We start from the raw sequence: 25998 nt of genomic DNA, 5'->3' as shown, positions 1-25998 counted from the left end.
CTACATGCCGGTAATCGAGCCTGGTTACTCAAATTTGAAGGACAAAAATTATGTGTGAAAAGGAGAAGAAAGATGCTGGCTGGTGTAGATACATACCAAAAAAATTTGGACATTCCTCACATTCAATACAAATAACCAGCTGAGATCTGATAAAGAACACACATGCAATAAGAGAAAGCAAACTTAAACATCATTTGGCTGCATCGTACCGACCTCATATGCTCACGCTATGATGCAAAATATATGACACGACCAAAATAGAAGCTCTCCCAGAACAAAATACTCGAAGAATTCCCTCCAGGTAGGTGAATGCTAAGCATAAGCACATGTCTCTAAAAGATTAACCTTAAGAAAACATACTGAGAAACAAAACCCAGAAATTCAAAATAGGGACAAATACTAGTTAACAAAATTGTGTACTGATAGAAAACTTAAATACTACTGAACAAAATTGTGCACAGGAGATTTTTCAGCTATCATCAATGAATCATTTGATTGTCAAAATCTGATTCATAGATGCAACTCCAATTCAATGCAGTGTCACAATTTTTTATCTGGATTTGGCCTTTGCATGCTGTATAACAAATTCAGTGTCTGAGGCCTTGGAAATTGCAGAGATCAATACTGGTACCAGTCGGAAAAAAAATCTATCAACCAAGGAACCACTACAGATAGTATTGGCATTGCTGGCCTGTATTTTGCTAGTTTAGAAAACTTCCTCTACTGGTCAGGACCAAGACGAGAGATGCCTTAGTAGGATTAGCATTTCAGACAAACTATGATGCAAGGCTCTCAACAGGACTCATATGTACAGGTGTTCTGCCATGATTCCTTTAAAACAGATCCATGATCCATAAAAGAGACTTCTTCCGAGCAATCTGAATTGCTAGTTTCAGGTAAGCACCTCCAGCTGTTTCACCACTGAGCACGTCTCAGTCACTGCAATCAAGAACAGCATTAGCTACAACAGTTGCTTCTACTTGAAGGGGGACATCAAATTTCAAGCATATTATATCTTTTCAAAAGGAATTTCTATTCTCAAATCTCTCCGTGCAACCATAAAAATTCACAAGAGTAGCATCAAAATTGGCTACCCCTTCTTGATTCCGAGCCTGCAAGTAATTAGAGTGAATGTAAGCAGTTTAGATCTTGTACACAAATATAAATGAATCCACACACACTGACAAACTTTAGGCATCAGCATGATTGAATTGGTATATCGTCTAGGTACCTTTCCAAACTTCAGAAAGTTGGAACCTCTGGTTATAAGGGAGAAGGCAATCATGCCAATTTTGTTTGGGATGTCCCTTTTCTAGGATATTCTCCTTTTCCTTCTCTATTGGTGCAAAAGGATCACAACACCTGGAAGATTTATGTTTTCTCTCTCTCCAAGAATTGCAGAATTCTAACGGAGCAACTGACCAGCCCTAACTACTCACAGAAAGAACCACAAGTGCAATAGCCTCAATAGCATATAATGTGACAGTCTGGCTCCAAATCCTCAGCCAACTTTCTGTAGCTCATGGCTATCATGGTATCGTCACCCTTAATGCGGTAACCAATAGCGACGGTGATTTGTTGACACTTCTTCAAATGGATACATTTGCCACCTTTGGAAAATCCATTTGGAACCTGGACCCTGTGAGTAACATAGAATATGTTAATACAATAATTCCAATTGGCATTTACAAACAACGGGCCATTCGATCAAGAAATTCAGTCAAACAAACTTGTAAACTTATTAGTATAAAAGTTATGATATGCTCTACAAACTTCATGTTTCCTTTCTAAATCAGATTGACACGCTCCATCCTACTAAGATTTCTCAGGTTCATATCTCCTGCAACTGACAATTTCTTTGTGTATCTTTTACTACTCAAGTATCCCAACCTATGACATTCTAAGAGTTACACTTCCAACATGCTAGCCATAGATTAGCCAGACCCAACAAATGGATCAACTATAAGTTGTAATGCCTTAGACTTGTTAAATGTATATTTTTCTTATTTAAGTTATATGTCATGAGAACCATGACATGGTCTAGTGAGAAGAATTCCTCTGCTTTCAAGATCCATCTAACTAGAAAATTCTCAAGTTGTGAGTATAAATCATTTAAACAAGCACAAAGATAGACTAGAAATTTAACACATACAAAGAGACTATTAACATCAATCTACTTCATTCATGAATCAATCTGTTTGCTCAAGTCCATGCCCACCCATAGACAGGTTACAGTGACAACCGATATATGTATAATTAGTATACACATTCAAGTTGTCTTATACTAATAAGCGATATGTTCTCACACTGCATAGTTCTAAGGGTGGTTTTGACACATTCAGATCGCTTAGTTCTAAGGGTGGTTTTGACACATCCAGAATGTTCTCACACTGCCTCCAGAATGTGTCAAAACCACCCTTAGAACTAAGCGATATGTGTCAAAACCAACTGCATCAACTTTGTTACACAAATATTAACTTCAGCCAAAAACAATGTATACGACAAGCAGTTGCACTACAACTAAACCAACCTCACTAACTTCACAATATAGCTCCATTTCAAGAAAAGCATGATCAATTTTTCCATACACATTCATCATCACCCAAAAGTCCAAACAATAATCTAACTTCTCTCTAAAATAGCAAATATGTATCAATCCTAAGTGTAATTCCACATCTAAAAGAATTTGATGAATGCACTATCACAAATTTAGATTTAAGCATTCTGGTCAATGGCCGGTCATACGATGAATGACATCAAAGCAGATCAGATCTTGGGCCTAGCGAGGGGCGAGTAAGTAAGAACTACATGTGGAGGACCAGATAGCACCACAACATGGTATGGAACATTTGATTCTGAATTATGATGGTTCTTGACGGTCGTTATCCGAAGCTTAAGCGTTTTGGATCGTTAATTCAGGCTAATAATGACATGGCAAACTCAGCACCAAATCAAATAAAAAATTACAAGTCCAAGAACCCAAACGGAAACCCAATACCACGCTCAGATGAGCGATCTTAACATAAAAAATCCCATCTCAGACACTCAAAATTTGTGAACCGAGAAGATCATCGCAAGACAAAAAGAAGATAAAAGACATGAACTACGACAAAGCAGAATCCCAAGAAAACCAAGTCAAGAGGGGAAAAAGAGAAACCCAATGATGCGACAGTGGATTAAGATGCGAAGGGGAGAGGAGAGACCTTTGCGTCGAGAATGGCGGCGCAGAGAAAGCCGGTATTCTCCAGGGCTCTGCGGAGATTGTCTAGGGTCTTTCCCGGTGAATGGAGCGGGAACGGCGGAATAAAAGTTGATCCTGGGCAACGTTCACCCTAATCGACCTCGACGCAGGGCCCAAGTCGTACACGATCTTCGTCTTCCGCCGCCTCCCCGACGCCTTCCTTCTCCGGCATTCGCGAAAAAGATCCCATCCCACCGATCGAACCCGCGGGTTGCGAGGCGGAAGACGGCTCATGTAATAACAACAGCCCGTTTGGTTACCACTCGACTACCTGCTCGTCTTGTCATTCGGGGAAAAGTGGACCCGCTGACGGCTCATGTAAGGTACGCAAACCGGGTGGTCTGCAAGAGGTGCAAAAAGTACTGACCGATATAAAAATCATTTTTATCTTTTTCTTTAATTTATATTCGAATTTTTTAAAAAAAATCGAAAAAAAAAATATCTTTAATTACTTTTATTTTAATTTTTGAAGATCATCAAATCCACAAATTAAAAAGAAAAAAAAAGGAGAGCTGGTGATTTATTATTGGTGCAAAATTGATCTCAATAATATTTAGAAAACTCAATGTTAATTCACAGGAAGAGAATGCTCAAACAACAATGATCCATTGTTTGTGTCCAATTATTATGAACAATATATAAGCCCATGCATTCCAAAGATGAAGACTTGATTCCAAGAACACAATAGACAAAAATATATTAGAAACTGTGCGTTCAATCATAAGAAAAAGAGAATGCTCATGAAATTACAAAATACAATATAAAACTGAGTGATTGCATGTGTAAAAATATATCAGAGAGAAAAAGTGTCTTACGTTTGTGATGACCACTTAGCTGCATGACTGACTGCCAAAGAATCATTCATTCATGATCTTTTATTTAAATCTGGAACAGCATTCTGTGACCTGAAGTCTACTCGGGATCTCACCATTCCTCTCTGTGAACGGTCTGAAATGGCACACACCATTGAGAACCCAAAACATTAAAGAACTTGTTTGGATGGCCAGATGCTTCTTTGACAGCTCCCCTGCAAATAAAAGCTTATTCCAGGAATATGTTAATCATATTGAGCACAGGGGAAGGCAAAACTAGTGGAGGCAAAGCTTATTCCAATGAAGCAAGTGCTAATGCATGACCAAAGAGATGCACAGTGTGCACAGTAGAGGAATAAATGAACCCAACTTTTACTGGTGGAAACAACATATGGATGCTCCAAGGAACATATTAAGTACAATGTTCTTGGTGCTCCTTGCTATGTATCATAGCTTGATTGGAGGCCTAAAATAAACTAAAGATATCAAAGTTCTTAACTACTCAAATAGTGCTTTACATTCTTCACATAAGCAGCTTAAAACTTTCTCTGCTATTGTACAGTTTCCAAATTGAGATGGAAGACACAGGAAAAATAACTGACACCAAAGGTCCAAATAACAATCAAACTGAAAGGCACATCTTTAGCTGTTCAAGGGGCCAATCAATGTGCTGGATGTTATCAAGGCATGGGTTGTCATTTTCCCTAATCAACACTGCTAAAAAAATATCTGAAGATTTAACAAGTTACAATAATAACATGCATTAACTCTCAAGATCAGGTAAACTAATAACCAAAGGCTAATAGCAAGAATCTTTATGAATGCTGTAAGTTGGTTTATTGGGGATGTAATCATTCTATGGTATCGTTAAGAAGTGCAGGAATTGTCATAAGTTTCAATCATCCTTGTACTTGTTGAACTTGAAAGAAGAAACGTATAATCTCGCTGTAAAAGAGCTGATGAATCATAATAGACTTCCAGACATATTAACATCCACAAGTTTGTCAATGCTTGCTATATCTCCAGTCTCTGAAACCTATCTGCTTTGTATCTACCTCAATTCAAACTCCTTACCTAGTTTACATCAACAACACACTCTTTCAGGGCCAGTTGGAAGTTATCAAACTATACCAGTGTATTTTGCATGCAAAATCTTGCATAAACAAGATATCGACATATCAGCCTGATAATGGTTGTCTTGTGTTTTGGCTGAGTTTGATAACATGGGCAAGTTGTTGAATTAACTTGGTTTGATTAATTTTTTAGACAATGATTATAAAAATCCAATGAAATGTTGCTTGACAGATGAGGTACCAATGTGAGATTGTCCAGGGAATATATTTCCCATCAATATCAACATATGAACAGGAGAAATGACGAATATATTCTTACTTTTTCTATTGATAGAAAGATAGAACTCCTTTGCAATTGCTTGATTCTTGTGATTCATCCAATTAGGAAGGTGGTTGGAAATATGCCACAATGTGCTGTGGAGATTGATAGAACATATAATCATTTTGATGGACCACACAAATGAACGAAAGGCAGTGCAAACAAAATATTCTCTCATGGTCGCAAAGCAGCAATCTCATGCTGAATTATATTCTCATTCCAAGGTAATGTTATCCACTCGATGAGTAAAATATTTTAGACGTGAATCTTACTTGAACTAATGGAGCAGAATATCACTATTTAAGATTCCTATCTTATTATTGGTCTATAAAGTCGATCTATAATTAGCAGGAGATCTCTACCACTACAAATTAAAAGAAAAAACAAATAAATTTTTTCTCCCAATACATGGTAACATGGTCAAATTTTCCTAATAGAACATGGGTTAGAATCTTTAGACACAGAAAGTAAAAGCTCTATGAATTAAAGCCACAAAAATACTAATAGTCCATTTAATATTCAAGGTTTCAGAAATAGATGAAATATATATAGCCTTAATCTAGTAAAATGAATCAGTGTCTTTACTGCGGTGTAAAAAAGGTCTATCTCCATCTCAAGCCGTGAGCTGATCAGATCACTAAAAGGTGTGAGAATTTAACAAATTGATGTTTCTTGTTAGATATTAACCACCATGCATTTCACTAGATAAAATTTGCTGAACCAAGCTTATGGTTTACTCCCATAAAAGGACTCCGACTCGGGAATTCAAGGGATACATCAATGCAACAGAGGGGAATATGTATATTGCTAGAAAAGCAGACTGGCTAATCTGTTTAGCCATTACTGGAAGGCTTAGCTCTGAGGTCTTGAACCTATTGGCACAAAATAAATGAGTATTTATGTCCATATCTGCTGCACTAATACTTGCAACTAATCCAAAGCACATAACATTCAAATTAACACGAACAGATATGCATGGATGTCTGGCTGACACACTACATGCTGATAGAGGGAGATTTAGTGGTCCAGGGGTTCATGAGGTTTGATGTCTGAAATGTGATCATCACATTTCCTCTATATAATGTCCTTCCCTTAGATCTTATATCGACAAGTACTTCAGTGTGATGACTGCCTACCAGTAAATAGCTTCCAGATTCCTCTCTACTTTTCTTCCTGGATAACTGAATAAGTGCCAAACTAGGTGGAAGAGATAAAATGGAATTGCATCCTTATTCCATATTCCAATCTTGCTTTCAAAAGGTAGATAAGAGCATCATGTATAGTATAGTTTTCTGTTCTTTATAGAAAGGGCATATCTAGTGCTGCTTATGGATGCATCCAGTCAAACAGAATTTACAACCTTCTCATACCATAATTAATAAAAAAGTTAACCTTCCATCACTAATCAAATTCCTCAATCAAGTCTATGAACTACGAATCTGTTCCAACTAGGATATATTATATAAATCTCAACTTCCATAAGGTCCAAAAATATAATAGCTAGGCACCTGAGATGTCCTTTCAGGCTCCAGGAAGATGTTCCTTTCATGTGTAAAGGCCCCCGTGATTAAGCTACCACAACTGGTTTAGGTACATAGGAAATTTGCAAGTTCTCAATACATAGGAGTCAAAAGTTTGGGTAAAAAATTATGCTAAGTATAAGGTTCCTGCTTTTACTTAGAGTTTTGTATCAAAAGGATGCATGTTTAAGTATTTATTCCCTTGGACATTTGACAAGCTAAAGTTGTCTCACGGAAGTTAGTGATGCAGAATATTGCATGCAAGAATTGACAACAAAAGTTACAAGATAAAATTCCTCAGATACCTAGAGCAGGATAGACAATCACTTTTCAAACCACAAAGATTAGATCTATAGTTTAGTATTTTGTTCAAACGTCTTCAAATTCCCTTTCATTAGCCTTATAAGAGGAGCTTTGGAGTCATCCCTCATCAGCATGAGGAGTTGAAGCAACTCAAGTTCCATCCTAAACAAGAGGAGCATACATATAGGATATAACTCTAGATGCCCTTGCTTCCCAGAAATATTACATCAACAGCATAGAAGCAAACTAGTTTGTCAGACGTCAGACTTGAATTTCTCAAATTGACAAGAAGCAAGGTGAGGGCAAAAAGGTAAGAGGAAAAAAAAACTGAAAGGAAGTTTGTTTGTCTTGTTTTTTATGGTTTCCTCTAAGATGATTATATATATTACTGAAGCAGATGTATCAACATCAACCTCATCAGAGCCACAACAACCTCCTTTCTTCCAGGATAGCAGCTCCTTCAGAGAGGCAATTGTTTCTGCAGAGAGGAAGTACTACAGGAGAGTCGGGACTAGTTCTTTCAACTGAGGCCAAGCCTAGACTTAAATGGAACCCTGAGCTCCATGCAAGATTTATAGAGGCGGTGAACCAACTCGGTGGAGCAGACAGTGAGCATACAAAGTTATTTATATTTGTTTTGTGCATAACTGTGACTGTGTGTCTTCACTTACATAGACAGGGTTTTAAGAATACATTACACTTGAGGACAAAGTGATCAATCTTAAAGACTAATATAAGACCATAATCTTGCAGAGGCGACCCCGAAAACAATCATGAGACTCATGGGAATTCCAGGATTAACCTTGTACCATCTAAAAAGTCATCTTCAGGTCCTAATTAACTTCTTGATTCTCTATACTTACACCCTCCCCACCCCCTCCCCCCTCCCCTCAAATAAAAAACCAGGCACCTTCTCTCTTTCTCTCTGCTTGTTATCATTGCATTTGAAAACTAACTTGCCTTTGTTGGTCTGTTAGAAATACAGGCTTGGTAAAAACCTCCAGGCTCAAACAAATATCAGAAGTACTAAAAATAGTAAGGGGCAGCACCTAGAGTTTATATTTGAGGTCTCAAACTGGACAATGTATATAAACACTGTTTGTCTTCATGCAGTTTTTGGGTGTTCACTAGCAGCAGAAAGGACACCAGAGGATAATGGATCGTCAAGGAACATTGCAGCCCCCACAAACAAGTATGATAACAGCAATATGCACTCTAGATTTCCAAAGTTATAACAATCTTTGGCTGATGGTACATTAGTTTCAGAACCATGCAGATAAATGAAGCATTTACAAAGCAAATTGAAGTACAGAAACAGTTACATGAACAACTTGAGGTAAGTTGTAAAGTCAATAATATCACACAACCTTACTTTGCTTTCTCATGTGCCTTTTGGATTAAACATGTGGTATCTTGCTTATTTTATGTTTTGGAACAAGGACCCTAGAAGTAAAGTATAAGAAAATTTAAACACCTAAAATGTTTCAACAACTGAAAAGATCAGTCTCAAACATCATAAGTCTTAACTATTCACAAAAGCATCTTTTTTATTGATAAAGCATGAAGGTCTAGTTTTAGAGTTTTTTGTGAAATATTTGGATGTGTATAAGTGAAACTTTGCATCAATACAGAATTTGAAGAGATTACGAACTACTAGGAACAGAATAACTCAAAATGTGTTACTGAGTTCCAAATTTCATTTCAAGTTCACTCAGAAAGATTGACAGCAGTTAAAGAGTTAAAGCTGGAAGATTTTGCACTACTATGATCCATTTGGTGCTGTAAAAAATGAACAATGAATCCATCATACAAGCAATTCAAACCTTCTTTTGTTAGGTCAATTTCCTCAATTTTTTTAGATTGTACTAATAAAATGTTACTGAATTTACTGTGAAGGTGCAAAGACACTTACAAGTACGAATAGAGGCACAGGGAAGGTATTTGCAGTTGGTGCTGGAGAAGGCCCAAGAGAGACTTGAGAAGCAGAGCTTAGGTTCTGTAGGGCTGGAAGTTGCCAAAGTCCAACTCTCGGAGCTGGTCACTAAAGTCTCAGGTGAATGCTTTGGCAACTCATTTCTAGGTGTGGAAGAAATTCCTGTCCTGCATATGTCACAACTAACTCCAGCCCACTTTGCTGATTATTCAGTAGACAGTTGCTTGACTTCTGATCGATCACAAAAGGAGCAAGATACACATGACACCACTATAGGGATAAGAGCCTGTCATAAAGATTTGCCCTCATGCATGAAACAATTTGGAGAGGACAAGCTTGAACAGACTCAACATGCATGGTGTGGTGATCTGAATGAGCAGAAGATCTTTAGTTCTGTTCCTGAGGTACAAAGAAAAGAAAACAATGAAGATAGGTTACTTGAACACCCAAGCAGCAATAGATCAGTAGTCAGACAGGAGACTAAAAAGCAATCAGATGGTTTTGGACTGTCATGTCTTACAACAGAACTAGAACTAAAAATCCATGAAGATGATGAAGGTGCATCAGGTTGTAAACAATTTGAACTGAATGGCTTTAGTTGGAACTGACAGAATGCTCGTGGAAGAGAAAGATAGAAAGGATGGTAAAAATCAACAAAATAAGTTGATCCAGAGGATAAAGTCTAGTGAACAAACTGAGGATGCATTACGGTGAACAAGTATCAAAGAGAATGTAATAGAACATCATGTTGTCAAGGGTTCATAATTCGCATTATGGCAATGTAACAAGTAGCATCATCAAGATAGCGTGACTGATAGGTTAGACATCACAGTTTAATAGTGATTCATATTCGCAAGATCAATTCAGCTTCAAAAAGGGCGAGGAAGAGATTTGAATTTAGAATATAATGCAGAGAGGACTCTACAAAAAGCACTCACCAAATTCCTAGAATAATAGCAATGAGCTTTTTAGCTTCATGTTGCTATCCAACATATTATTATTGAAGGTATGTAAAACTTTATGGCACACTTTATCGGATCCATCAGCCTATATTTGATTGGAAACTACTGAAGGCAATTCCAAGGGTCTTCCACCACAATGAGTTCTTATCAGGATAATATTTGAGACATAGAAACTTACTTTCTCCATTGAAATCAATTAGTATGGAACAAGAAAAAAAACACCAGATCACATACCCATAATCTGAAATTGCTTTGAGTGGTGCAGTATCTGTTGAATAGTCATAAAGGATCCTTCGACAAACAGTTGCCCACCCTAATATCAACTAGTATTTGCATTAACATCATCTGCTAGGTCACAAATTAGAAATCTCAGCTTAAACAGAAAAAGCACAAAGAGCATGATCAAATAATAATCTTCATGTCAATTTTGTCAAGAGATTGCTTTCAGGAGAAAAAATGAAAAAAAGAAAAGAAACAGAAAATGCTTCCTACAAACTTTACAGTATGGATTCATGAAAAAGATATGTCAGATAAGATTGTATTTATACCTTTAATTTTTTGGAACCCCTTCAAGTACTTTTTCTGGGACTAGGCTGAACACAAATGACACGTACAAAAATAGAGAAATACAGGAACCAAAATTTATGTTTTATAACACATGAAAAAATCAATTGCAGCTGAAACCTAATATTTGTTTACTTTAAACTAAAAGCAAATCTATAATTAATTGTACAACAGAAGGAAGTTATTTTTTTATATTACAATCTCAAAACAACCTGGGAGAATTAGGCCATGGAAGTAAGCACAAAATCTTTTGGGGTAAGAAAACATGAACTCAAATCAACATCATCAACCACATTAAAAGTGATCAATCATTTGAGCAACTATTTACCTTGATGTTCCCAACAATCTTAGAACTTCTCGAGACCCTTCTTCCTTCATCTTTCCACAATTCACACCAAAGATCTATCAAAAGAGGGTTTCTTGTTTACCAACAAGAGTAACATTTATGTAGATGCAATCACAAACCTACAACCATCGAGAAAAAGGAATTCCACATTGGTAAGAAATATGACACATAATCCATGAAAGAATTGTTTTCTTTGAATAGGATAAAGCATATAACTCCAATCAAGGAAGATATGCATAAAAGAATAACCATTTTAAGACTCGGATGAAAAAGAAACAACTACAGCTTCCATATAATTCTAAACGAAAGTTGTGGTTCAAGGACCAAATTGCTGCTGATACAGAACCAGCAGATCATGGACTGGTTATGTATCAGGGATTTTTATTAGGCTGAGTACATTGATACCATCCAGTCCACTAAGTCTCATCCAATGGGTTCATCCCTTCTAGCCTCTGTAAAGGAAAAGTTTAGTAGAAAAAAATAATAAAAATGTAAACATTATAAACTATCATGTAAATTCTGCATATTAAAAATTTCTCTTTTGAAAATTATCAACGAATATTTTGTTCCTCTTTTTCTGCTCCGAATATGACAAGTTACAGTAACGTTCCTGGGAATTTATAACTTCTTCAGTATCCCACCCAGTTTGAGATTCCCTACAGAAAATAAAAAGTCATCTGAAGGCACCAAACAACAATCTATTTCAGTGGGACTTAATTGAAGGCCACAAATAAGCCAAATGCCCACAATATGTTATTAATAATGTCCTGTAAAATTGGATTTCTTTGCAAAAATATGCTACAAACTAAGGATTGATATTAAGAAGTCAAAACATAAATGTATGAGTACTTGTGCAACTGGTTAAAATGATAATGTAATTTGTTGACCAACACTTTTAATATTGTGATTTCCAAAACTAAATGGAGGTATATTTCTGTTAAAAGTTTGTAATGTACGGCTATTAATGTGTGTGTATATATATATATGTATATATATGTATATATATATATATATATATATATATATATATATATATATATATATTCGTGTATATATATATATATTTGTATATATATATATAATCCCTTTTTCGTTTTTTTCTACAAGATGCCTTTATTTTCATTTTTCTCATATAGTGCCCCTATTTTCTATAATCTCATAATTTTCTTTGTCCTTCCTCGCCCGTTGCCTCCATCGCCTTCGCCTCACCACAAGGTGATGGGGCATTGCCCGCCTTTCCCCGTTCATTGTCTTTGTCCCCTAGTCCCACCATGAGATCTCGCTGTCTCTGTGCGATGCCACCCGCCCTTCCCCACTCAATGCCTCTGCTCGTGGGGAAGGGCGGGCGGTGTTAAGAACGGAGGCAGTGGAGCCTAGCAATGGGAGTAGGCAATGGAGGCAACAGGTGGGGAAGGGCAAGGATATTTACAAGATTACAAAAAATATAGGGCACTATCTAAGAAAAAAATGAAAAATGAGGTTTTTTAGGAAAATTGATATATATATATACACACACATTACTATGCAAAAATATGTACCCTTAGAGGTTAATGCAGAATTATTGGGACAAAAATATTGAAAGAAAAAATTTTGATGAACTTTTTGAAAGAAATTTGGGCATTTTACCCAAAAAAACACCTAATATTGACTTTTTATTGATGACACCCCATATTCGGTTTTACCTAGGTGTGCTTTTTTTTTCCACTTGGATGAAATTTCTCTCATACTTTTACTTAAATGACTTGATCATATATGTTATTCAAAAAAACTCTAATTTTAATAATTAATTATCATAAAAAATTTTAAAACAAAAAATAATACTAATCATTTTAGAATTTATCCTATTAATTCTGAAATGATTAGTATCACCTAATTTATTTTTTGAAATTTTTATGATGATTAATTATCGATCTTTTTTAATAACATATGTGATCAAGTCATTTTAGTAAAAGAACAAGGTTATTTTCATCTAAATAGAAAAAAAAATCCCCAATTAAAAATGAATATGAGGGGTGTCATCCGATAAAAAACCAATAGTGGAGATTTTTTCTAGTAAAATGCCCATGAAATTTAGACTGTTCTCATCCACCTGAGCTTAAATAGTCAAATAAATATAAGGAAAGAGATTTCACTCTCTTCTTTCAATCATTTCCTATTGAAGCTTGCTATTCATAGCTTATTTTTTATTATTGACAACCTCTTGTTATTGAAAATTCCTTAAAAAATAATAAAAATATTATTTGATTATTTACAACCCCAATATTACTAATTTTACCCCTTTTTCTTCCCCATAACCCCTTATTAGTCGAGGTTGCCGCCAATGCTGCTCTCTGTTGTCGTCACTGCTCACTATTGATGCCGCTCGACATCGTCCAACTCAGCTCACCATCCCCTCGACACCATCCTCAAAGGAGGAAGAAAAAGAGGAGGAAGAAGAAGAGAAGGAGAAGAAGAAGATGATGAAGAGGAGGAAGAAGAGAGTATTTACGTACATTTACAAATGAGTAGTTTATACATATTAAAAAAATTTAAAATGAGGTTATAAATAGTAAAATAGGGATTGTAAATAGTAATCTCATTTCCCATTTCCTATTTCTCCCCAGAAAATGGTATACCAAGTTCTTGTTATCACTAGCCTTGTCAAGATGGTGAAAGATAAGATTTCACTGTGTCTGCCTTGTCACCCATTCCCTTTAAACCTCCTCTTAAAAGCTAACACCAATTCACGCAGAAGCTCAAATGGACAGGGAGAAATTCCAGTAGTAAAAGCTAGAGAACAGCTGAAACATGTGGCTCCCCACATGCCAACTCTAAAGGATTTAAGGCCTTAGCTTTACACATCCATGTTAAAGCCAGAAGAAGGCAACTGCCAGGGCCCCATCAGAGCTCAAATTTGAAGGAAACGCTACATCATTCCCAATCCAACCCTTGCCCCTCTTCTCACCATTCATTTTCAGATTCTTTCTAGTTTTACTTCCAACACCGTTATCCGTTTTATCCTTCGAGGTATAGTAAATTTACTACCAGACACCAGTCAGTCACCTTGTTGGCTTCCTGCAAAAGATATGGCAGAAAGTAACATCAGCAAACTTGTACAAAGTTCAAGCAGTTCTTAACAAAATATAATGTTCTTGTTGCATAACCAAGCACAAAATTCAATTTGTTGTCATCCACCAATTTCAGTATGTAACATGCCATTTGACATTTGTCATTTATGGGATCAGTGCTCTTCTTTGATGGTACCAGGCAGGTTCAGATGGTGTTTCCAAACAGATGAGATTGTGTGGTAAGCAGGACTTCATAAAGTGACATCCTTGGGCCCTCCTCCACAGAGCAATCCAGTTGCACCCTGCAAGAGACCATGTGCCTTCAAGATCTTCAACCTCTGGTGGAGAATTTATCTAAGAAGCATTGAGGATAAGAGGAGAAGAACAAAAGAACAGGAGAAAGAGTGGCGGGGAGTGCCCATGAAGCCAGATCTTTTCTTGCCATGTCAATGGGGAAGGCTGTGAATCCCCTTCTACAATACAAGGCATCAAGTGGCTCATGAGATAGATTCTATCTCAGTTGCCCAGATTTAATGGGAAAAAATTGCTGGTTCGACTTCACCTGAACATAAACCATATCATGCATGATTGCAAGGGCAATCCAGTTGCTGAAGAAAGTGAGCAATTAAGTTGAAAATAACAATTTATGTAGAATGAGAACCAGAAAAGGAATCTATATTACAGGTCTGATGACCCAAAAGTCTTCCATGGATGATAGCTTGTTGAACAAAGATTTCTTGGCGATTCAACTATCTGCCTGCCAGCCAGCCTTTGATGGGAGGAAAAATGTCTTTTTTCCACAGATTAATGCATGAACAACAGTGTCAACCACAGGAAATTGTACATTAATCATTAGGTCTGGAAAAGCTCGAGAAGAAATATTATTTTGTTGCTCCCACGTCATTAAGGAAAGTGTGCACAAAAATCCAAAAACAGACAAAAAAATACATGTAAATCTCAGAAATTAAAAAAAAATGTGAAGGATCGGATGAAAGAAAAGGAGATGACTTCATTTCAGAACCACCAAAACAGACATAGAAAAAGGCCAGAGAAGGTCCTCATCAAAGTTGTCTTTTTTTACAGGAGTAAAGTTGAAACGCCACCTCGCTCTGTGATGCTCCATCGATAGCTTTCAGATCTTTTTGGCTTGTGGATGAGATCGACCAGCGTCAGTCATGCACACAAGGTGTTCGGTCCATGATCTGAATTGTGGATGGAGTCGCGCCTCCCCGGGATTTATAATGGGAAAGATCTCAGTTGGTTCGTTTAATGAGAAGACCTTATCCTCCTCTTCTTCTTGATCCACCGACACGTGTCCGTGAAGTAACGGGGACTTGCTTGTCCGGAGAGGACGAAGAAGCGATGACGTGGCGACGGATGCCCGGGTGACCTGTTGCTTCCGGTCATGAATCCGAGAACTATGGAATGCAATTTTGGCCCAAACTTTTAATGGGTAATTCATGAAAAATAATACTCTATATAATTTTTCATTATTCGGTTAAATCTCAATCATATTACATAAAGCACGGTATGAGAATTAAATGTTTATTTTATTAAAGATTTTTATTTCAATTTCTTGACTTGGATGCAACAGCTGGGCTCGGCCGCTGATGTAGGCGTGCACACTTAGTCAAACGAGTTTAGCTCCTGTGTTCCTGTCAAGCGAGCACAGCACAGGAGGCTGTCTCATTGGCTGTTAGTTAAGGAATCAGGTGGGCACCACTATGAGCACTGACGGGACGCTCTTCTTTTCTGTTTGGTCGCTCGGCAGAAGCAGCGATGCGTCAGTGGCTCCCCTGTGGTTTCATCGATCTTTTATTTGGTAAAGGTGAGAAAAGGGATAAAGACACCGGAAAGGGCGCGCGTACTGTTGTGGCCTTTGTCGTGCCTCTGTCTCTCTCCTTTTCGTGACCTTTTCGGCCACGGACGACGTCGGCCCAACGCGATCCCCAGCCACGAGAATTCATGGCTCAGAATGCCTCCCCTCGCCGACTCGGACGCCCAGCTGGCATCCGGTCGCCCCTGGGTGACCGGCGATTCCCGGTCTCCCCCTTAATAAAAGAATAAGAATAATCTTACTCGCCTTTTTCTCACAGAGAGCGAGGGGGAGGACATGCGATTTGATTGCCCTTTGGGAGTTCTCGGGACGAGCGATCGGACGGCGCAGAGGACATGTCCGAGGTCAAGGACCCCGCCATCAAGCTCTTCGGCGCCACCATCCCGGTGGCGGCTGCCGCTCTGCCTCCGGCGGAGGCGGACGCGGTGGATGTCGAGGATAAGGAGGCCGACGCGGAGTCCGCCGCTTCTACGGCGGTGGGGCAGAAAGTGAGGGGATAAGCCACCGACTCTCTTTGTTTTCTCGATCGGACCTCCTTGTTTCCTTAGGGCTTCACAAATACCTGATTTTGGTTTGGAGAATGATTGATTATTTTTTATTCTCTTTCGCCTCGTTCTTTTCCGATAAAGTTGGCGGTTTTGTTGTAGGTTGGACCTTCTGATGTTTTCTATTAGAATAGGCGAATTTCTGGTGGTTATTTCTTCTTCGTCTTGTTCTCGGTTCGAGTCGTTGTCGATGCTTCTTCTTCCGTGTTTCTTCGATAAGCCTTTTAATGAAGCATGGTAAGATTGACGATTTTGCATCTCGTTCTACTAAGTTCTTTGGAAATTTCCTTAAGAAAATATAGAAATTCATATATGGACAGCAATTTCCCCATCATTTCGCTTTCTTTGGGCTATCTTTAATTTATGTTGCTAAAAGCCTAGGTCACAGTTACATGATGCGGCAACTTAATGCAGTTCAGCATTCTAATATGTGCATCTGGACATCTACTACTCATTGATTGCGTATGCTAGTTGGTATCCGATTTATTTTTCTCTTTTAACAAATATTGAACTCATTTATTATGAGTGATTTGCATATTTAACGTTGTTTAGTTTTTTGTGAGCGTTGATTTCTTGGTTTTTCCTAAAATTTCAGCAAGAGAGAAAAAAAATAGTGTTTGTTGTTATTCTTGTGATATGCCCCTTTCTTGGGGATATCGTGTGGCTTTGTATGCTTTACTGTTCTGTTTCGTTGGATTATATCCAGCTTATGATGTTATGTCTGCCACACCTAAAATTTAAGCTTGTGGTCGGCTGATTAACTTCTACAAGAATAAGGCATATTTCCATCCAGATAATTGATGGGAAAAGGGTATGGAAAAAAGTAAAAGAAAAGGAGAATGGGACTGTGACAAAAATCTCTGTTACTTGAAGATGTGTGGACTTTATAGCACGAATAATTCCTATTTGATGAGAAGCCATCTTTTCTAGGTTTGATAGGAGATCTACTTGACTCTTATTTACAGTTGCAAACAAGTGAAATTAGGTGGTGGCAATGTTTTAGTTTCATTAATCTCAAATTTTTGTCAAATTCTGCATGTTAGCTACAGATCAACCAAATTTGACATGTTAGGTACAGATCGACTGTGATATTTAACATTCCTCACTGGAAGTACATTCTCAATATCATTTATGATGTTGATTATTGCTTTTTTTGCTGGTATGCCCTGTGCCCATAATGTGCAGCTGTGAGCCCTATGCCAAACATCATGAGCCAATCATCATTATCAGTTTAGTGTCAGTGTGACTGATGAGGCAGTGTGTGTTATCAACTATCAGTTTTTTAAATTGAAAAAGGGAAAAGCAATGAAACAGTTACAAAGCTTCCTTGGGAAATTCGGAACTCCATTGAATATTTTGAAGTTAATTGTGAGGCATTGCCCCTGTTTAATAAAATAAGGGGTCACATGGCCTAAACATGACCAAGTTGTAGAACATGCTTTTTTTTTGGGAAGCTGGATTAATGGTATTCTGTGAAGTACTGCATAGGCACCAACAGTTGCTTTGCCATCTGTTCTTTTCTCATATTTTTTCTACTTGCAATTGATTTCACGTCACTTGTAGAAGTTATCCACCATTTGAAATAAGTTTTGTTAGACATTTTGGGTGGCCTTCTCCATCAAACACCCTCGTTGGAAACTTTGCTGCGTTGGTTTTTATTTGTCATGAATGGACAAGTTGGAAATTTTGTCTCCATGGTTACAATAGCTACAATTGATGAGACGTGGGTGAACTTTTGACTTTCATGTATGCATTGACATGTTGCCTATCTCCTTCTGAGAAGATGGGAAATTTGTTTATTAAGTAACACACATGGAGCCGAATAAGACTGAAATAACCAATATGTCCATGCTTACTACTCGAGAAGTCAAAAATGGGTGATTGGGTCTAAGATCAATGTCCAGTTTTAGGTTAAATTTTTCTGATCATTACTGCAAGAATCATCATATTTTTAAGGACTTCTACTATGTCTACCCCTAGACTTTGTTTCCAAAAAGTTGAAGATCCAATAAGAACTCAAGTCTGTGAGGAGTGAATGCATTTTTCCACTTGAAAGATGTGTTGTAGGAAGAGTTGGGTTAGCCTTTGCCAAAAGTGCCCTAGCTAACCTTAATGTATGTGGTGTCTTGTAATTTGGTGCCAGAGAAAATTCAAGGGGTTGATCTTTGGCTATGTAGTTTTGGGGCAATACTAGTTATGTTTTGGAGTTTTTACAGTAAGTATTAGTATTTTACTTACCCGTTGAAAGTTAGCTATCAAGTAGCAACGTAATAGTTGAGTGGATATCTGTGTTCACAGGAGTGCTGTTTTAGCCTGTATAACATTTAGGTTAGCTTATATGACACAAGATTGGCATCCTACTCTATGTAGGAGTTCCTACAAAGGAGAATGACCAGAATGAAGTGCGGAGATAGAAAGGCATTTAATTCTTAAATTCATTCTTGTCTATATAAAAAGGAAACTAACCATATATAGGAAAAAGTCTAAAACTTCGAAGAAAGAGAGTTTAACTACATCAATAATTGAAGATTTTAATAGATTGTTTATAAGGTCCGGACTCTATAGGGGCTACATCAAGCCTCCTTTGGTTATGGTCTTTAATAAAGTTTTCTTAGGTCTTCCTCTACCTCTTGCACCACCAGTCTTAATTAATGTGCTTCAGGTAACAAGTGCATTTGTAGACCTCCTATGGACATGTTCATAACATTTTAAATGATTTATCTCTTATTTCATGGAGAACTATGCCTATTTCTGTGTATCACTTGAACTTGTTAGTACAAACATGGTTCTGAAACATTTGAAATCATTTCTGTGCTTAATTTGGGGTCATCTTTTGTTGACTAGGATTGTTTCTTTTCATTATGCCATTAAACGTATTCTACATGATAGTTTATCAAGCATCTTGTTTTGTTATTGTATTTTAGGATACAACTAAAGAAATGACAAATATGGAAGTCAACGATGATTCGGCTACAGCACCTGATGAAGAGAATGAAGTTGCACCAATTAGTTCATCTAGGTTGACTGGTACCAATGAAGATGACAATAAAACCTCTATTGCAGATGAAAAAGAATCAACAAAACATAAAGCTGAAGACACCAAAACTGAGGCTGATTGCTCTGTGCCGGAGAAGGTCCTCAAGAAACCAGATAAAATTCTACCATGTCCTCGCTGCAATAGCATGGACACCAAATTCTGCTATTACAACAATTACAACGTCAACCAACCTAGACACTTCTGCAAGAATTGTCAGAGATATTGGACTGCTGGAGGAACAATGAGGAATGTCCCTGTGGGTGCTGGTAGGCGCAAGAGTAAGCATTCAGCTTCACAATGTCGCAACTTAGTGATTCCTTCAGATGGATTGCAATCTGCTCAACTAGATGCTCTTAACTTGACTCATCATCGAGCTCTCCCATGTGTGCCTTCCACCCCTTCACAACCTCCAATAGGAAACGGGACTGTCCTTAAATTTGGACAAGAAGTTCCTCTTTGCGAGTCCATGGTCTCTGTGCTCAATATCCAAGAGCAAGGCAAAGATTCTGATTCTGGCTCGATGATACATGGAGAGAAAAGGGAGGAACCATCCTGTGCATCTTCTGCAACAGCCTCCAATTTTGTGGAAAATGGATCTGCTAAAACTGCAGTCCACGTGGAACAAAGTGGCATGCAAGTTTACTGTAATGGACTTGCACCCCTGCCTCATTTGCAGTGTTACCCTGGGGCTCCCTGGGCTTACCCATGGAGACCAGCTTGGAACAATGTTGCTGTTATGGAAGCCGGTAAATGTTCATCTGAATATATATGCAGACCAGGGAATGCAAATTCAAGTCCAGTTCCATGGAGTCCTAGAGCAATAATGGCAGCTCCTCCTGTTTGTGCAGCAACACACCCTTTCCCTTTCATGCCAGCTCCATTCTGGGGCTTCACCACTTGGCCCAATGGGGCATGGAATTTACCGTGTGTTGGATCTAGTGGTTGCATATCCCCATCATCTTCGACAAGCAATAGTAATTGTTCAGGAAATGGCTCTCCAACTTTGGGTAAGCACTCGAGAGATGCTAGTTTACAGAGTGAGGAGAAGATGGAGAAGTCTTTATGGGTTCCTAAGACTCTTAGGATAGATGATCCTGAGGAGGCTGCAAAAAGTTCGATATGGGCTACTCTTGGCATCAAGCCTGACATAGGTGGTATTTTCCAGTCCAAGGCTGAAAGCAAGGTTGATGAGTCAGATGCTGCACAGGTCTTGCATGCAAATCCTGCTGCAGTATCCCGATCCCATTCCTTTCAGGAAAGCACATGAAGGGTTTGGTCAGAAGTTCAAGGGATGCAATGTGTGAAAGAATTCATTACATGGTAAGGATTTGGGAGCTGCTTTGGTCTTCTGACCTAGAACGCATAAATACAAGAACTGAAAGATAGTCGACTCTAAAATTTGCCCATGCTTCGCATGAATCTAGCAGTCGGAAATGCCGGGCTTGCTGATGTCTATAAGATTATTTAAGAATTTATGTTGTGAATACAAGTGAAAAGTTATTTGTCTATAAATTTGTACCCTGCAGACAATTTAAATCTCCTGCACCATGACAGCTTTGGTGAAGCACAATAGGAAGTTTCAGTTAATAAACATCGAGTAACAAGCATAGCTTTGGAACTGAAAGCTCCGGTTCTCTAAATCACATCTTTCCTAGTAATGGAGAGGAAACTAGTGTTTTTTCTATGGTTTTTAGTTGTTTTGGAGGATACATTTGAAATTTCTATGAATATAAGCAATGTCATTGAGCTCTGGTGCACGTCGATGAATGAACTGCTCTTCATACTTTTGGTCAACATTGTTGTAATGTTTTTTGGGAGCTATTTAAGGTGTTTATCATACTCTGGATTTTGCAAGCGTTGGCGGCTGAATGAAATCTGTGCATCGCACATGCTATATGTCCGTGATTAGTTCTACTAAATGTTTGTGCTTGTCATGCGTATTTAGTTCTTAAAGTGCAGTAACTCCTACTCAACTTGTTGCTCAATTGGTGTATTAGAAGGTCAGAAATGTGCATGCTTTCAGTATTACAAATAATGGATGAAACTTGTTTCTGATCAGACTACCAAAGTTGCATTAGTTATGGCAGTGGAATGCTTTCCTCTTGTTTCTCAACGAGTCAGTAAACAGCTATTGAACTCTTATTCCCACTGAAAGAAAAGTATGGTTTTCACTGTGATTTTACTTAAACCATTCATAATATATTACATGAAGAAATACTTTATTTTGTTAGCATTCTTTAAAGATTATGTCTTTTAAGGAGCTGTTCGTTGTTTCAAGCTATCTAGTTTGTTGTCTGTGTGCAATCATTTCAACATAACAAGAGAAGTGCCATTGCAGAGCAACGAAGGACCGCACAACTACTTTGATTGAATTCCTTCCTACCTCGCAAGTGGTAATACTGATTGAATCAGTGTTGGTTCTGCAACTTCACATAACCACATATGAAGTGAAAGGATTCATAATAGAAGTTGCCGAATACGTAGCAAATAAATCTCACAAACAATCCCTACAAAACCTGCAGGTTTTCTAATGTTCAATATGAATAGTCCCACAACTTACCACTTCCCATCATTGTTGTTTCAGAGACAGAGGCCTACATAGAGAGAGAGAGAGAGAGAGAGAGAGAGAGAGAGAGAGAGCTTTCTGGAGTCTTAACAAAAGCAGACAATAAAAGTAGTTCCAGGGCACTGCAAGTAGTGATGAAGGCAAATAAAACAATTCCCATGAATCGTTTATGCTCAGATGATATATTGGTTTTCTAAAGTAATAAAAGTTGATTTTTTTTCTTGGAATTTATTCTTAATGTGGAGTTCCTCTTTCTAAGTGAAAAGAACACAAGCAGTGTGTGTAATTCAAATGCTATGTTGTTACATACATTGAACAAAAGGTCTATTCCATTATATTTCATTTTGTCTATAATTAGACATACACATAACTATCTTAAATGTTTTTAATAACTTCAATGCTACGACTAATTGGCTTGCTAATTTTTCTAGAAAGAGGATTAGGAGTAATGGCTTGACTTCGTCGTAATCGTTTTTACGAGAAATAGAATTTAATTTTCTTTTGAAAAAAAATGTTAAATCCAAGAAGAGAAAACAATAACTCAGAAAGAAGAAAAATAAAAAGGGATAATCTCTTTCCTAGAAATAAGATATAATGGGTCCATCTCTTCTGATGAGTTTCTTGGGAATCTATTTAGGACATATAGCAGTGAAAGATGGATGTGGACTGGAGGATGAGTGACAAACATACTTGCTACAATGTGAGATATTGTAGGCATAGTGTCATAACCCATTTATTTGTTGTGAAGACCCCACCAATTAGCTGCAGAATCTTGTGGTTCACTTATTAGCTGTGTTGAAGGTTTAGCTTGTGAAAGAAATTTGCATAGAGTGCAGATATATGACATTCTACTAAGTGGACAACACCATGCTTTATAATGCAGGATGACAAGGAAAAAAGAAGAGAGAGAAGGTAGATAGATGCTTACAGGAAACTTTCTCCAGGTGACTTGACTCAGGAAAATTCAGATTTGTTGTACTAAGAACACCAAGCTATGGTGTTTTATCCTGCTATGGTTCCTGAAATGATGCATATATATTGTGATGAAATACTAAGAAGCTCAGATGGCCAGAAGTGTTTTACAAAGTGGAAATTTGGTGGGTCTTTTCTCTTCTTTCCTCCATCAGTCATGTAAAGCTATGTGAAGTTTGGCTTAGCAGAGTCATAAGTATAGCTGAGAAGAGGAAGTTCTTTGTTAGTTTTGATGTGGATAATATGAGAACAATATCTTATTGCCATCAAATTTCAGAACTTTTTATTCATAAAGAAACATATTTCATATATAAAAGAAGCTCTTGAGACCTATAAGTGAAGGAAGCCTGAGTTACTTCTGATGTACTCTATGGAAGGCATTATCTTGTTTAAAGAGACCAGACTACAAAAGGAATGGCATTCCTCTTATGAAATGGTTGTACTTCACAAGGCAACAGGATATTTCAGTCCTCATCAGGCATCATGGCAGATTTAGAACAGATGCCAAACCTAAAGCAGCAGATGACAGATGATGAAAAGGAAGAATGTAAGCTTTCCTTCTCTGCAGTGGTGAAAACTGCAGCATATTAAATCACAGGTGTTGGGAGAAGAAAATTACAACTCCAATTGCATTTGTTAGATGTAAACCTTCTTCTAAACTTTCGAACTTAAGCTTTTTCATCGAGCTTAATGGGTCACTGAGGGAGTTCTGGAAATCTAAATCTTCTCTCATTTCTTGGTTTGAATGAGAGAAGACTTCACAGGATATCCCTTTAGAGGAATAGATACAAAGAAAACAAACAATCTGTACATAACCAAGTGAATGAAGAACATGATATTCGAAGAGTAGTACAACATCAAGCAAATCAACAAGACTCTAAACACACGCGCCGAATGTAGTATTGCATGTCATCTTTGAACGTTTAAGAGCTATTGTTAAGCGATGTGAATTAGCATAAAGGCATATCATTAATTATATGTTTCATGTAGCACTGGTTTTTTGCTCTGCCAAAATGAAAAAAAGGAAGAGCACTAAACAACAGACACACACTGCATTATGATGCTAATGATCATTGAATTATATTACTTTAGTCTCTTGGAAACTATGATCTAAGCAAGTGCAAGGTTGCATCTTCTCTCCTATAGGGGTTTGATAGAGTGATAATGATAGCTTGGTCTGCTGGTAACAAGCAATCCTTCTCTTGTATTCTCAATTGATGAAGGCATCCTTTTTCGCCCGCGAACCGATCTTAAGTAGGCCTTATAACCTGTCAAAGAGTCAGTATGACATGCGTTTAGCTAAATTCTATGTTTTTTGTGGTATCGATAGATTCTTTATTGCCGAGTGTGAGCTGAATTTTTAGCCTCAATGCAGTGTTGACAAGAAGTTGAAGTGATCAAGCAGTAGAATTGCTCACCAAGAAGTAACTCTCGCCCATCTGCAAGCTTTGCACAACAACTCCATGCTCGTTGACAGGAAGGAGTTCCCCAGAGGAATGCACAAGCATCACATTTTGGCCAAACATAGCTCTCATGTCTATAGGTCCCCTTGGAACCTCAGAAGGAACACCATCAATGAACACAGTTATGGTCCCTGAATCCATGCATTCAATGATCAAAACAAGCTCAAATGTTGGCAAGAAAAATATAGATCAATCTCAATCACTAGCCTTTTCTCATGAAAAAAATTAAGACTGAAATCAGGTATGTGTTCTATATCTCAATTTTAGGATTCAGTCCACATCAAAGTGTCACTATTCCTCAAACAAGGAAACCAACATGTAAAGTTACTTGGTTTAGGGTTAGTGCATTGATATCCCAGACAGATTTATGGTGCCAGGGATCTAACTGAAACCTTTATGACAGCAAGATGGGGAACAAGAATCCAAAGTGGGGGACTGCCTAACATTCAAATTTCTTGGATGGATCTTGAAAGTTCAATGTTCAGATCGAGACATCTAGTGGGGAAATGAACAGAAGAAAGGGAACAGCTCTAATCACAGTCAATCAATCAATCAGACTATGGGAAGAGTTCACAGATCCAATTAGGTAGAAAGTCATAGAGCAAAAAGCCCGAAATGAAGGAAATGAATTGAGGGTTTCGTGCAACCAAGCAAACATATCTAATTTCCACTATGGGAGGGATGCTTTCATGAAGATTAACTTAGCCATGCACTAACCAGGTTGACGGTGTGACCGCGGGACATGAGAAGAGCACATAAAAGGAGTCTGAGAAGAGATCATCGAGAAGAGATCATCGGAGCCATCGTCCATCACGAAGTTATAAGAGGAGGGCGAAGAAGAAGCCGAGGACGAGCAAGGGAAGGAGGAGTTATTAGACGACGTGCTGGATGAGCTCGACGACGTCGGCGGTTCGTGGGGGAGGACTCCACCCCCGGCCTGCTGCGTAACTCCCGGGACAGCTCTAGGATCGGCCATGAGGCTCGCCTGAAGCTGCCGCTGGCGGCGGCGGGACCTCGATCTCCTGTTCTGGAACCAGTAGAAGACATTGGCATCCCCGACGGCGCCGAACTTCTGGAGAAGCTTGCGGATCCTCACCGTCTCCTCCTTGGGAGGGTTAACCATACCGCTATTGAAGATGGACTCCAGGATAAGGATCTGCTCCGGCTTCGGCATCCACCGGGTGCGCACCGGCTCGGTCTCGGTGCGGTCGGCAGTGGATCTGTCCAGGGTGGAGCTGCTGTTTCGGTCTCGCCCGTGATCACCCATGGTTGAAGTGGCAGGTGGGTAATTGGAGTGATGGGGAAGCAAGACGAAGTCAATGGAAGGATTACCGTGAGGGAAGGGGAGAGGTTTACATGTGCATACGTGTGGTGAGTTATATATAGGCCGTGGGCAGTCTGTGGAAGATATGGATTGGACCAAAGTGTTCTTCATGAGCTTGCATGCAATACCATATG

The 25998-nt window shown here is 38.2% G+C and overlaps 3 protein-coding genes and 1 long non-coding RNA gene across 19 annotated transcripts; 2 read left to right on the top strand and 2 right to left on the bottom strand.

The window, feature by feature from the left end:
* Positions 1-183: 183 nt before the first annotated feature.
* LOC135586195 (uncharacterized) lies at positions 184-15356 on the bottom strand. Of its 13 annotated transcripts, none has more exons than XR_010491097.1 (9): positions 15224-15356; positions 11056-14422; positions 10398-10508; positions 9181-9600; positions 5446-5540; positions 4057-4281; positions 3204-3582; positions 1232-1639; positions 184-1112 (listed from the first exon to the last, which is right to left on the bottom strand). It is a non-coding gene; the product is annotated as an uncharacterized LOC135586195 (long non-coding RNA). The 13 variants fall into 13 exon arrangements; XR_010491098.1 differs by having other exon boundaries at positions 4057-4268; XR_010491095.1 differs by lacking the exon at positions 5446-5540 and having other exon boundaries at positions 11056-11192; positions 14018-14422.
* On the top strand, positions 7393-10229 carry LOC135622539 (myb-related protein 2-like). 4 transcript variants are annotated; one of them, XM_065124465.1, is made up of 8 exons: positions 7393-7578; positions 7666-7876; positions 8022-8098; positions 8246-8303; positions 8382-8460; positions 8535-8604; positions 9165-9321; positions 9418-10229. In XM_065124465.1, the coding sequence occupies exons 2-8, from the start codon at positions 7666-7668 to the stop codon at positions 9807-9809; spliced, it is 1044 nt and encodes a 347-aa protein (XP_064980537.1). In that variant the 5' UTR covers positions 7393-7578; the 3' UTR covers positions 9810-10229. The 4 variants fall into 4 exon arrangements, with proteins under 4 accessions (XP_064980537.1, XP_064980536.1, XP_064980535.1 ...); XM_065124464.1 differs by having other exon boundaries at positions 9415-10229; XM_065124463.1 differs by having other exon boundaries at positions 9165-10229.
* An 844-nt stretch (positions 15357-16200) lies between the features above and the next one.
* Positions 16201-21296, top strand: LOC135622538 (cyclic dof factor 3-like). Its single transcript, XM_065124462.1, has 2 exons — positions 16201-16445; positions 19427-21296. Exons 1-2 carry the CDS (start codon positions 16293-16295, stop codon positions 20804-20806), a joined length of 1533 nt encoding a protein of 510 aa, XP_064980534.1. The 5' UTR covers positions 16201-16292; the 3' UTR covers positions 20807-21296.
* A 2712-nt stretch (positions 21297-24008) lies between these two features.
* Positions 24009-25998, bottom strand: LOC103996983 (WUSCHEL-related homeobox 11). Its single transcript, XM_009418066.3, has 3 exons — positions 25258-25998; positions 24496-24671; positions 24009-24345 (listed from the first exon to the last, which is right to left on the bottom strand). Exons 1-3 carry the CDS (start codon positions 25973-25975, stop codon positions 24328-24330), a joined length of 912 nt encoding a protein of 303 aa, XP_009416341.3. The 5' UTR covers positions 25976-25998; the 3' UTR covers positions 24009-24327.

This window comes from Musa acuminata, chromosome BXJ2-9, assembly GCF_036884655.1.
Source record: "Musa acuminata AAA Group cultivar baxijiao chromosome BXJ2-9, Cavendish_Baxijiao_AAA, whole genome shotgun sequence".
NCBI classification, from domain to species: domain Eukaryota; kingdom Viridiplantae; phylum Streptophyta; class Magnoliopsida; order Zingiberales; family Musaceae; genus Musa; species Musa acuminata.
Note: the sequence above shows the minus strand (reverse complement) of the source record. Positions and strands in the feature narration are given on the sequence as shown.